At 34.7% G+C, this 13822-nt stretch overlaps 2 protein-coding genes across 3 annotated transcripts; one reads left to right on the top strand and one right to left on the bottom strand.

The window, feature by feature from the left end:
* Positions 1 to 220: 220 nt before the first annotated feature.
* On the bottom strand, positions 221 to 1619 carry LOC123661287 (protein FAM177B-like). 2 transcript variants are annotated; one of them, XM_045596276.1, is made up of 2 exons: positions 1278 to 1619; positions 221 to 734 (listed from the first exon to the last, which is right to left on the bottom strand). In XM_045596276.1, the coding sequence occupies exons 1-2, from the start codon at positions 1389 to 1391 to the stop codon at positions 456 to 458; spliced, it is 393 nt and encodes a 130-aa protein (XP_045452232.1). In that variant the 5' UTR covers positions 1392 to 1619; the 3' UTR covers positions 221 to 455. The 2 variants fall into 2 exon arrangements, with proteins under 2 accessions (XP_045452232.1, XP_045452231.1); XM_045596275.1 differs by having other exon boundaries at positions 1230 to 1619.
* A 1472-nt stretch (positions 1620 to 3091) lies between these two features.
* Positions 3092 to 13281, top strand: LOC123660961 (zinc finger protein 1 homolog). The gene is made up of 11 exons (XM_045595979.1): positions 3092 to 3196; positions 3362 to 3555; positions 4466 to 4524; positions 5184 to 5370; positions 6044 to 6251; positions 6324 to 6486; positions 6785 to 7284; positions 9693 to 9806; positions 10975 to 11126; positions 11773 to 11867; positions 13063 to 13281. Exons 1-11 carry the CDS (start codon positions 3092 to 3094, stop codon positions 13233 to 13235), a joined length of 1950 nt encoding a protein of 649 aa, XP_045451935.1. The 3' UTR covers positions 13236 to 13281.
* The last annotated feature ends 541 nt before the right edge of the window (positions 13282 to 13822 follow it).

Below are 13822 nucleotides of genomic sequence, written 5' to 3' on the forward strand. Positions count from 1 at the left end.
AAATTTCTCACACAAAAAGCTATATTCATATGTACCTACAGTAAAATTCCAAAAACGTTTAAAATGTGAAAAAAACATCCTTGGTTCTGTCAAACATAAGCTAATTCTATAAAACTTCTGATAATATTATGACATTTATAATAACTTGTAAAGGGAAAATGGAATCAAGACAAACGGCATGTCTAAGGCATTATGGACATAGTAAATGAAATACATTCTATTGAGTTTTACTCCCACAATTTTGCTCATTTAATATAAATAATATTACAATTATGTGCATTATATACAAAATATTTTTAGGTGGTAATAAATTAAAATTATGATTAAAATTACCTTCCAACATAGTTAGGTAAATTTTCAATTACTTTTAACTTTAATGTGGAATAGAATAACATTATTAACAAATTACTGAAATATAAAAATAAACCATTAGGTTTTACCTTAATCTAACAAACCTAACTATAATCATTGAACCTTGCTTCTTTTAGAGGTTCATTTAAAACCAAAGGTATATCACCACCTGCATTTTTTGGCACCCAACCTGCAGATTCATCTTCTATTCTCTTCTTTTCTTCTTGCAATCTTTCATATTCATTTATTTCGATCTGATATTTAGGTGTTGTTATACCAAAGAAGTTAGCTAATGATTCTCCTGCGTAATCCACAGCATTGAGAACTTTGTAACCAGATTTTGACGCATAGTGTGAAAACCAAGGACCCCAAGACAACGTTTTCTGTAAAATGAAAAAAAACAATAACTTAAAATTTATGTTAAAACAAATTTGACATAGCTATAGATTTATAAATGTAGGTTTAGTAAAAGTATGTTTCTTGTGTAATATTAACCACAAGAAACATACTTTTCATAACATTCATTTATCACCAAAAGCTTAATAGTGGAGGTTTCATACTTAAAATAACAGACTTATATCTCCTATGTTATCAATTTAGGGGGTAGAACTTTGCCTCAAAGCCTCTTTAAATATTCAAGCAAAAAAAACCCTTATCTTTAAGAGATTACTATTAGTATGAAAATGATAGCGTTTACACTTTTGTAAGTTAGAATAGGTTCTTTAAGATATGTAATAAGTTTAAGACAACTCACACAAACTTAATATCAACTCTCAATTTAATGGTCAATTGTTCCTTACAGACTTGTTGGAACCAATAAAACTAGATTAGTTATGACAAATAAAAGTTGTTATGTTTTATAGTGAAGCATTACTCACTGGATTTACATTTTCATGAGTTTTTGGAACATTTTGAACATCATTCACCTTTTCTTCTTCTATTTCTTCCTCTACTCCATCGCTAAAGTGTAAGATAGTTATAGGTCTGTTTATAGTTACTTGCACTTGAGTATTGCCTCTGTTTTCTGCACTTCTCTCCATTTTAATCGACTTGGTGTGTCACTATTATTTTCGATAATTCGTGAATGTTTACAATCTTTCGAGCATTAATCAATGACTCATTGTTCGTTTAGTCTTGGTTAAAGTATAGACAAACACCGTTTTATTTTGGCAATGTTTATATACAAAATAGAAATATTGTTTTCTATTATGTTTATATAGGTAACTCTTTGTTTTTCTAATATCAAAATGACAAAGATGAAAGAGTTAAAAGCTGTGTTGCCAACCCCTAGAAACAAAAAAGCAGCAGCTCACCAATAAAAAAAAAAACAGGAGAAACAGTAGGTAAAGTTAAAAAAAAGGGAGATTTCGTACTTTCGTCGTATAATTAAATAATTACCTACTTTTATTAGCTATCAGGACTCACATACATTGTTAAAGTAACATTATTTTCCACTTTCATCCTCAACTGCCTCATCTTTAGTATTTTCAGACTCATTTTCCTTCTGAAAATCATTCATAATAATTAATATCTTTATGTGCCTTCAAACGAGTAGCAATCAGTTATTTCGGATTTAACCGTTTGCTACTCATTTGAAGAAAATAATCTTTACACGGTGGCGCTGCAAGTAAGAACATAAGTTTTTTCAGCAATTCACACAATCCACACAAAGGTTTCACATTTGCAAATGCTTGAAATGTTTTAAAATATCTGAAAAATACGTTTTTTAGAATACGTTTTATAGAATTTGATACGTGGTTAATTTTGTACAAAGTTTATACATGATTTCCCTATGTATAAAATATGAATATCAATCACATAAGACTGGTCGAGGAATTCCCTTGAATCCCGACAAGAGAAAATACTGCCATCTAGTATCATTATGTATATCATTTAGTGGTCATCAAAATATATTACATAGTGTAATAGATAACGCTGAACATTAATTGAAAAACACTAAAAATTAGGAATGAAAGAGAAAACAAAGGCATAAATGCAAAAACAGCAAATCTGCTGTAAAAACAATACGGTTGGTAACACTGGTTAAGAGATTTAGGATTTTAGGTAGGTAGTTTTGTCAAAAAGTTGTATTACAACGCATTATCGATATATTTTTGTAACTTATTCAGTACGTTATCTTCAAATCAAAAAACATAAACATATTAGGTTTAAAAATATTATTTTAATCTTTTATAAATCACATTCATGGTGCTAAGCTGGCAGTAACGAAATATTGTAATAACTCGAATTTAAAAATATAACGTCTGATTGATGTGGATGGATTTACTGTAGGACACAGTGACAGTCATACCATAAAACATAAACGTGGCAATGTAGCGCTGCCACATAATTAAAAATGCATCATGCATTTATGCATGTACCCGGGTTCGCTTATGGATATTCGGTACCATCGCTAGTACGGCGTATTACAAAATCGGTTTAGTTATTTTTTATAAGGGCAAGTTCTGTAACACTGTGCTTACGTACTGTCAAATGTCTATCTGCTGATGTTTATGTACTCTAATGCCATATTTGTTTTTAAAATTTGTAGCCAGTAATTAAATGCTAAATAAATAGGTACCTACATTAAGAATACTATAAAATATCTGTGATATAAGTAATCAAGTATGTTACTATACGTCCGTATACAATATTTTGTCGCGCAATATTTTTAAATAAATAATTATAATCGTGAATTAAATATGTAATACCCCATAGAAAACTTTATGATTTAAGAATCATGGAGAGTTTTTGTAGAGGATGTCTATCTAAGTATGATCAAGTTGAATTAATTCAATATAATGAAAAAAATAGAAGATTATTTCTTTATTCCACTGGACTGCAGGTAATTTACAAAATGATAACCAGCATTTTTTTTTTCGGTAGATTGAAATCTAAGTCATTTGATGTTATTGTATTGCGATATATATTTTTAAGGCGATGGCTGGTTGTGTTATTATGTTACGTTCATTTTGTATTACCACCTAAACTACATTTTCAATAATTTTAGGTGAAAAGAAATGATTCTTTTACATTCCAACTTTGTAAAGACTGTTTCATGAACATGAAGGCGGCATGTAATTTTAAGAAGACTTGTCGAAACTCAGACAAAAAACTCAAGAGCTATTTAGAGTTGAAGGAATCTGGTGACAATGTAGAATTTTGCACCTTTCTTAAAAATAATGAAGATTTATTAAAATTCAGGTAATAGTTCCTTTGTTTCTTTTTTTTTTACAAGTTTACAGTATAGGTATGTAATAATAATAATAATAATAATATAATATTTATTTCATGAATAACCAACACATTACAATAATAACACAAAGGTTGACTGCTTTTTTTCCCGTGCTAGAACTTGGTAGAAAGTTATAAGACGAAACAAACTAGTATGTGACAGTAATGTATCAACCAGAAGTGTTATGTATGTATGTTTTAAATTCTAAATGTATTCATGTCTGCTCATTACTGTATATTAAGTTTTCTGGTAATTAAATTGTAGAATATTACAACTTAAAATAAAAGTAGAAAGCTCTGTGTTTATATTAAAATCATTTTAAACTAAAAATTAGGTAAAAAACGCTCATTTACTTCCAGCGCTGGCTGTTGTTCTGTCTGTCGTGGATTCGAACTCCACATATCGCTAACCTTTGTTTAGGCCATACATATGTTTGCTGTGTTCTCAGCGTTTGGGCGTGTGTGTTGTGTGTGATTATGGACCACCGGACACAGGGAGTAAATCCTAGTGAGGGCGTTGAGTGTGATGTTTATTTATTTTTTCACACAGACTAAAACGGAAACTGTCCCAGGATATTCTTAAGTCCTCATTTGAAGTAAAGTAGGATGTGATGTGGGTCACATACCAAGCACACCATAATACAACCAACTTACCGCGTAATGTCCCAGCATGGTGACAGTTTGTAGTAATCAAGCAGAATTAAAAAAAAAAGATTAAATACTAGAATGCACAGAGGTTGCATTACCAATTTTCAAATTTCGAATATGAACAAAATTATTTCCAAATGTGTTTTGATACCCTGAAAAAAAACCCTGCCTTTTCTACTTGTACTTTATATACAAATTATATTAAAGAAAATTTTGTTACATTTCTTTCCAGGCTTCCTATTAATATTGGAAACAGCACACCAGCTAATAAAAATAGAGATGATGATAATGGTAAATGTATTTATATGTATTAAAACTTCATGTCTTTAAAAAACTACATAAGTATACAATTTTGAAATAGAACTTGAACAATGAAACGAAAATAGCTTCACGATAAAGAAAGAAACATAAATGTATAGGAGGATATTGACTGAGGTAGGGCAAAGCAGGAAATTTCCTGCTAAAAATATGGAGCAGCCCGATTGGGCTAGTACCTCGACTTTACAGAAGATCACAGCAAAATAATACTGTTTTCAAGCAGTGTTTTATTCCTGTTGGTGAGTAAGGTGACCAGAGCTCCTGGCGGGAATTGGGAATAAGGTTGGCAACGCATTTGCGATGCTTCTGGTATTGCAGGCTGCGGTCAGGTCAAATCAGGTGAACAGTACGCTAGTTCGCCGACCTAGTTATATCAAAAAAAGGGAGAGTATAAGATAGAATACAATACTGCTTGAAACGCGTAAGCGACGTATTTTGAAAGAATTATATAAGTAAACTTGTATCTGTTGGATATCGTCATCTGTCAAATAATGCTACCTACAACTGGTGAAACAGGCCCTTAGTCTTGTTAATTTTATACATCTAATAAAAAGTAAAAAATCTCTTAATATTGATAATTTCCTTTTTTTTGTTTTATTTCATTTTTGTCTATTGGCCTTTTAATGTTTCAGAATCAACATGCACAAGTATACAGAACTTTATGACCGATATTCTTCAAGTGGAAGAGATTCCCGATAACGAAGCTCGCATCATCAGACAAGTTATAGAAGAAGAGACGGACATATTAGAAGATACACTTGATTCACACTGGCTACAGGATGACGTGTCCATTTGTAGTGACTTCAGACTAGATTTCAGGTAATGATCTAAATAAATACTAGCTAACCTAGTGAACTTCGTAGCATAATTTTTTTTGTGAATATATCGATTTTCTTCATCGAAAACAAAATAAAAATTACTTCACTCAAATAAGCTTTAAAAGCACCGTTGAATCTTCATATTACAAATTATATTTGTGTTAATTAAGTACATTTAAAATTAAGCAACCACCGATATTTATACCATAATTTATAAATCTACCTCAATGATTTTCAATGTCTCAAATTTAACTAATAGATAAATAAGGCTGGGCTTCAAGTCCGCCTTTTGCACAACATATTTTTATTTGTGAAATAAAGCTTAAAATAAAATAATTTCACTTATTCATATCATTCTTCTTCTGTATAACTTTAGATTTAACTATAAATTCTTTAAATAAAGTAAATATATAAATATGAAATCGTAATTTGATTTAATATTTGACTAGCCCGTTGGCGCAGTTTGTAGTGACCCTGCTTTCTGCTCCGAGGGTTGTGGGTTCGATTCCCACCACGAATCTGGGTGTAATATAAATATTTATTTATATATTTATATATGTATTATTTATAAGTATGTTTATCGGAAAAAAAATAACAAACATTAAATTGCTTACTTTAGGAACAGACGACCGTGTGTGTATTGTGTAAATATTTACTTATTTATTTATTAACAGTTTCAGCCCATTCTCCACACCTCGTTCAGTTAGTAACGATAATGAGCAGACTTGTAAAAATATAGCCAATAACATAGAAACTAAGAAAGTAGACGAAGATGTTCAAGAATTTGATATAGAAAATGTAGTAGCAAATAATGTAGATCATGATTTAATAGGTGAAAACTTTTTTAATTTAAATGGAAATCAAGTGACAAACCGTCAACCCGCATTGGAGCATGGTGAATTAAGCTCTGATCCTGCTCCTACATGGGGAAAGAGGCCTCTGCCCAGCAGTGGGATATTACAGGCTGAAGCGAAGCAAAGCGAAGTGACAAACGAGATTTGTCCAAAAGTAGAACCAGAAGATAAAAAATGTGTGATTGATGTCAATTTAGAGAACGCCCTTAAAAACGACACAGCCCAGAAGGTGTTACTGGATGATCTACTTGCCACACCGCCAAGTAAGTTCTTAAATTAAAATTACTTGTTTATTTATTTATATATGCTAGGGATAGTAGACCGTTCTAGTCGAATGGTGCGCATGTGTGTTACTGCCTACACACCGGCGGTCACGGGTCCAATTCCCGCTCGAAGTGAATATTTGTATCTGTAACCGATGTGGGTCTTATCATCGTGCCTCAAAGAGGACGCTAAGCTGATATAGCTGATAATAGATCGATTGATTTTAATCATTGAACTCCAGCTTCGTGTCGTAGACACAGCCATTTTTTTTAAATTCGTTTTTCTTACTAATTTCAGTGATACCTAATATATCGGGCCCTCCAACTCCTGTGATAACAGGTATTCTTTTTGGAGAGACAAAAAATGATAACAGAGAATATGTTGCAAAAAATAAAGATAATATACAGGAGGACATTGATGTGATTGACGAATTTCTAAATATCGAGCCAATGAAAGAAAACAATGATGTTATTGAATTTGACAACAGTATTATGGATATCGAGGAAGTTGAAAGTCTAGACAAATATTTTAATAAGCCACCCAATGGATCAACCAAAGAAATAAAAAGACCTCCGTCACCCATTGAAGACAACTATTGTATAAGTAATTTCTATTGTAAAATGTGTAATCGAAAATTTAAAAATTTAGTCGCATTAAAAGTGCATTGCACGAAACATCATAAGTTGAAAATCGAAAAGCCGAAAAGTAAACGAATCCGCAAAAAGTATATATGTGATTATTGTGGACAGTTATTTGCATCGTCCAGATGTGTTGCAAAACATCTTGAAAGACATCAGGTACGTATGAATCTTAACGAAGCTTTCATACTAGACACTAGCGGACCCGGCAGACGTTACCTACTAAAGATTGCTGACGTACCGATAGCAGCGCCACCTACTGTCTCCAATTGTCGTTATACAGCTACCAAATTTGATTGCTGACGTACCGATAGCAGCGCCACCTACTGGCTCCAATTGTCGTTATACAGCTACCAAATTTGATTGCTGACGTACCGATAGCAGCGCCACCTACTGGCTCCAATTGTCGTTATACAGCTACCAAATTTGATTGCTGACGTACCGATAGCAGCGCCACCTACTGGCTCCAATTGTCGTTATACAGCTACCAAATTTGATTGCTGACGTACCGATAGCAGCGCCACCTACTGGCTCCAATTGTCGTTATACAGCTACCAAATTTGATTGCTGACGTACCGATAGCAGCGCCACCTACTGGCTCCAATTGTCGTTATACAGCTACCAAATTTGATTGCTGACGTACCGATAGCAGCGCCACCTACTGGCTCCAATTGTCGTTATACAGCTACCAAATTTGATTGCTGACGTACCGATAGCAGCGCCACCTACTGGCTCCAATTGTCGTTATACAGCTACCAAATTTGATTGCTGACGTACCGATAGCAGCGCCACCTACTGGCTCCAATTGTCGTTATACAGCTACCAAATTTGATTGCTGACGTACCGATAGCAGCGCCACCTACTGGCTCCAATTGTCGTTATACAGCTACCAAATTTGATTGCTGACGTACCGATAGCAGCGCCACCTACTGGCTCCAATTGTCGTTATACAGCTACCAAATTTGATTGCTGACGTACCGATAGCAGCGCCACCTACTGGCTCCAATTGTCGTTATACAGCTACCAAATTTGATTGCTGACGTACCGATAGCAGCGCCACCTACTGGCTCCAATTGTCGTTATACAGCTACCAAATTTGATTGCTGACGTACCGATAGCAGCGCCACCTACTGGCTCCAATTGTCGTTATACAGCTACCAAATTTGATTGCTGACGTACCGATAGCAGCGCCACCTACTGGCTCCAATTGTCGTTATACAGCTACCAAATTTGATTGCTGACGTACCGATAGCAGCGCCACCTACTGTCTCCAATTGTCGTTATACAGCTACCAAATTTGATTGCTGACGTACCGATAGCAGCGCCACCTACCGGCTCCAATTGTGTTTTTAAACCATACTTAAACCCATAGAAATATACCTACGAAATTTCAACCAAATCTGTTCAGTCGTTTATAAGGAGTTCAGTGACAAACACACGCACAGATGGAATATCATTATTAAGATATGCTTGGTTTGAATTTGTGTTCCTACATGTAATTGATTTCAATCAGGAAGGTATATTTGAGAAAAAGTTTTGTCCCTTTTAAAAACTACTTTATTGACACAGGAAGGTACTCTGTACTAAATGTAAATGCATGGATACTACTTATGTACTTATGTACTGTTATGTAATTATGGATACTTGTTTCCTCCAATGTATCTTCCGTTGTTCATATACGAGTAGTGTAGTGACGATTCTTCGGATCTTTTTAACCGACTCCCAAAAACGACTGTATTTTTTAATGAACATTTTACTGTGTGGACCGATTTCGATGATTCGTCTTTTAATCGAAAGGTGGATGTATCATGTGGTCCCATTTAAATTTGATTGAGATCTGTTACTTTTCGAGTTATTTCTAAATCGTATTTGCTTGACTATTTTTTCGTCGACCTACGTTGTATTATACTTCATAACTTTTCACTGGTTGTACCGATTTTGATGATTCTTATTTTAATCAAAGGCTGGTGCTGTGTGCTTCTTGAGTAATCTTTGATAACCCGTATTACTTGACTAATTTTTCGTCTACTTACGTTGTATTACTTGTCGATGTAATTGAAGTCGGTTTTTTTTTTCGTTTGTGAGCAAACATAATTATATATTTCCGATTAAATGCATGTCTAATAAGACATTTTCTAATAAATAATCCATTATGTTTTTGAGCACAACTTGGCACGTATTTTATAGGTGTCAACTAACTTGTCTGTCAAGTAATTGGTGTTCAGTTAATAAATTATTGTATTTATATACAAATATTTGTTTCCATGTGTCTGTGAATCGTGAGTTTGTGACGTTGTGTACTTTTTTAATCCTGATGCTAGTCGCGTGGTCTCGTTTAAATTGAAGCGAGATCGGAAGTGTAGTTGAATATTGTTATTGTAGTTGTAGTGTGTAGTAGAATATTATTATTATTATTATTATTAGTTTTTGAGTAATCTCAAATAATGTCTATTACTATACTTGTCGATGTAGATTGAAGTACTTTTTTTTTGTTCAAGAACAAACATTTTTTTTAAATTAACGAACGTTAAATATCATGAAATTATTACATTCAATTCTTATTTCAGCAAATGAAAACTTATGAATGCAAAAGATGTACAATGACCTTTTCGACAGAATCAAGAATGAAGTTACACGAAAGTAGTCACACCGGGGTTAAGAGTAGGAATACCAATAATAATGTGAGTACATTTGAATCGAAGTTCATTAAAAGTTCTTTTAAAATAATTTTGATCAGAATATCCTCGTTAGCATTTTTACGAAGGACCCAACGGAAATTCTGTTTCGGCTAGTCTTCCTCTTACATTCCGTTTTGGTCAAAAATAGAGTCTGGTTGCTTTATGCATAAAACGGTTAACGTACCTTACGAATGAATATTGCTTTGAAGTTGATATATATGATATAAAAATAATTACATATATCACATTCAGACTCGAGGCGGGAATCGAAGCCAGAACCTACGGAAAAAAGCAGGCACACTGCAAACTGCGACAATGGGCAGGTCAAAAAATTGAAATTGGGTTTAAAACTTTTGGCCCCACTGAAACTCAATGTTTGTCGAAGAAAGCCTTTTACAAATATATAAGTCACTAAATTTAATACCAACACCTAGATTCGCAGTACACTACTGGACACAGGCCTCCACAAGTTCGCGCCAAAAACGGCGTGAACTCATGTGTGTTGCCCATAGTTACCACTGGGCAGGCAGGCGGGTTGGTGACCGCAGTCCTGGCTTTGTCGCACCGAAGACGCTGCTGCCCGTCTTCGACCTGTGTATTTCAAAGCCAGCAGTTGGATGGTTATTCCATCATCTGTCGGCTTTTAAGTTCCAAGGTGGTCGTGGAACTGTGTTATCCCTTAGTCGCCTCTTACGACACCCACGGGGGGAAGGTCGAAACGATAGCTGTAATGAAAGATAACTCTCACATACAATTACCGTGGACCAGTTAGCAAGCATTTAATATTCACTTAAAATAAAAAGTGTGCTGTGTGGCTACGGCACTAAAGAATTTAGCCACCCCCTCTCTTCCCGTGGGTGTCGTAAGAGGCGACTAAGGGATAACAAGGTTCCACAACCACCTTGGAACTTAAGAAGCCGACCGATGGCGGGATAACCATCCAACTGCTGGCTTTGAAATTCACAGGCCGAAGACGGGCAGCAGCGTCTTCGGTGCGACAAAGCCAGTACTGCGGTCACCAACCCGCCTGCCCAGCGTGGTGACTATGGGCAACACACATGAGTTCACGTTATTTTTGACGTAAACTTGTGGAGGCCTATGTCCAGCAGTGGACTGTATAGGCTGTAATGATGTAATGATGAAAATAAAAAGTAATTATTTATCTTTTCAGAAAAAATACGTCTGTAGTATTTGTGGGGCAGCGTGCAGTAGTTCATCAAACTATAACATACACAAGAGACGTCATCTCAATAATTTCACAATATCTTGCGAACACTGTGGCAAGGGATTCTTTAGGACATCCGATTTAACAGTACATATGAGGTAAATGTAATGTCTTGAACTGCAGCGGCAATGATTATATATATTTTTTATACTATAAAGGTGGTAAACAAGCGTGGTAAGTGATTACCGTAGCCTATAGAGGCCTGCAACATCAGAAGCACCCCCCACTCCCCCCCAAGGAGCTCTGATGACTTCAAAAAAGGAGGAAGTTCTCATTTTGACTATATATATATATATATATTTTTTTTTTGATGTGGTCTCATTTAAATTTGTGCAAGATCTGGAGAGTATTTTTGGGGTTATCCCTATTAAAATTATATTGTAAAATATTTAAATTTAAGTCATTCGTCTTTAATAGTTCATAGGAAGGACACAACAGGAAATATATTGCTCAAAATCTTGAGCAGCCTGACTGGGAAAGTACCTCGACCTTACAGAGGATCACAGCTAAATAACACTGTTTTCAAGCAGTATTGTGTTCCTATTGGTGAGTAAGGTGACCAGAGCTCCTGGGGGGGGGGGGGGGTTAAAGTCGGCAACGCGCTTGCGATGCTTTGGTGTTGCAGGCGTCTATAGGCTACGGTATTCACTCAACATCAGACAGACGATTCGCGTATATACCACCTTCTAAATATACAAAAATTACTTAATAACAATTATCTTAATGTAATTTTTTTTATTTCAGACAACATACTGGAGAACGACCGTATCAGTGTCGCTACTGCCCGCGCAGTTTTTCTCGGCAAGACATACTCAGTAGACATATGAAACTACATATTGGTAATTTTCAAATAAAATAATTATACGCGCTGACGCTTCAGCCTGTTGCAGTGTGTAGTAGAATATTATTATTAGTTTTGAGTAATCTCAAAATTTTAACTGAGGTAGGGCACAGCAGGAATTTCCTGCTCAAAATATGGAGCAGCCCGACTGGGGTAGTACCTCGACCTTACAGAAGACCACAGCAAAATAATACTGTTTTCAAGCAGTGTTGTGTTCCTGTTGGTGAGTAAGGTGGCCAGAGCTCCTGGGGGATTGGGGATTGGGTCGGCAACGCGCTTGCGATGCTTCTGGTGTTGCAGGTGTCTATAAGCTACGGTAATCGCTTACCATCAGGTGAGCCGTACGCTTGTTTGCCGGCCTAGTGACATAAAAATAATAATAATAATAATGTCCTTACTATACTTGTCGTCTTGTTGTATGTAGATTGAAGTTTTTTTTTTTGATCAAAAACAAACATTTTTTTTTTAATTTACGAACGTTAAATATCATAGTGTGTGTGTTACTGCTGGGCATAGGCCTCATTCCCCATGTAGGAGAAGAATCAGAACTTAATCGACCACGCTGCCAAATTAGCGGATATATTGCCCACTATGAGTAACGATCGCTATCACGTGCTCACGATAATAATCGGGACGGACAGCTTAACGTACCGAGGCACGGTGGGGAGACCCACAAGGACTAATAACCAGACCGGTTTTTTTTTTTTTCTATAAACACAAATACCCACTCCGAGCGGGAATCGAACCCGCCACCGTCGGTGTTCAGGCGCCGCCAACACGGCACACGCACCATTACACCGGAACAATAGAGATAATTATACAAATGTCTAATTATTTTGGTTTTCTTTCTTATTTTTTTTTTTTTTTTTTTTTTTTGTTAATATCATATCAAAAATCGACCGTTCCAGCGGGGATCGAACCTGTATCTCCGACTGACCGTGTCGGTGCTCTAGCCAATTAAGCTATGGAACGATGTATCCGCTAGATCGAAATTTTTGATATGATGATTTTATATTCGGTCTAAGCGACCGTGTCGGAGCGGTCGATTTTTGACAACATATTTAAAAAAATATTTAGAATTTCCTAATGTGTGGTAAAACACAAAAATAAAATCATACAAATTGGTTTTCTTTCGTTAGAACAATGATTAATTCAGTGATTGTATTGATACTAATAATATGTTTATATTTCAGGCGAGAAACCCTTCGAATGTCAATTCTGTGATGCGAAGTTTTGCAAAGCGTATGAGTTGAAACTTCATCAAAGTAAATCAAAATTGTGTGTCCAGAGACAAATTGAAATAGTTGAGAAAGAAAAAAATGTAATAATAGACGATATACTCGTAACGAACGCTTTTGTAACTTAATAATCTTATTGTTATACTTAATAAAGAGAATGTGTTTAAAATAAAATTACATCAATTATTTATTTATTCTATAAAATATGAATTTAATTATGTTACTTGAACAAATTAATTTTTATATGTGTATGTATGTATGTGTATATGTATGTATATGTGTGTGTGTATGTATATCATATAGTATACACTAAAATATTTACTTATTTGGATGTTTTTTTTTCTTTAATAATTATGTAAATCTATCATATCGTAGTTTTTATCTATTTATTATTGATTTTTCCTCCTTAATTTGTGCACAATTCTAACCGCTGCTACTGTATCGTGTCCAGTACCCAAAAGTTATCTGGAAGAAATCGCTATTTAGCGAAAAGATCGCCTTTGTACATCTTGTATCGTATCTTTCTTTATAAGTGTCTGTATTTTGGTGTACATTAAGAATAAATAAATAAATAATTTCGTGTTTGTAATGTATACTTAATATTATAAAGATGAAGAGTTAGTTTGTTTAAACCCGCTAATCTAAGGAATGCTGGTTCGAATTGTTTTTTTTTTTTTTTTTTTGAAGTAAAACTTCTTTACGCAGGCTTGAATTG

The sequence above is a fragment of the Melitaea cinxia genome, chromosome 16 (assembly GCF_905220565.1).
Source record: "Melitaea cinxia chromosome 16, ilMelCinx1.1, whole genome shotgun sequence".
Classification (NCBI taxonomy): domain Eukaryota; kingdom Metazoa; phylum Arthropoda; class Insecta; order Lepidoptera; family Nymphalidae; genus Melitaea; species Melitaea cinxia.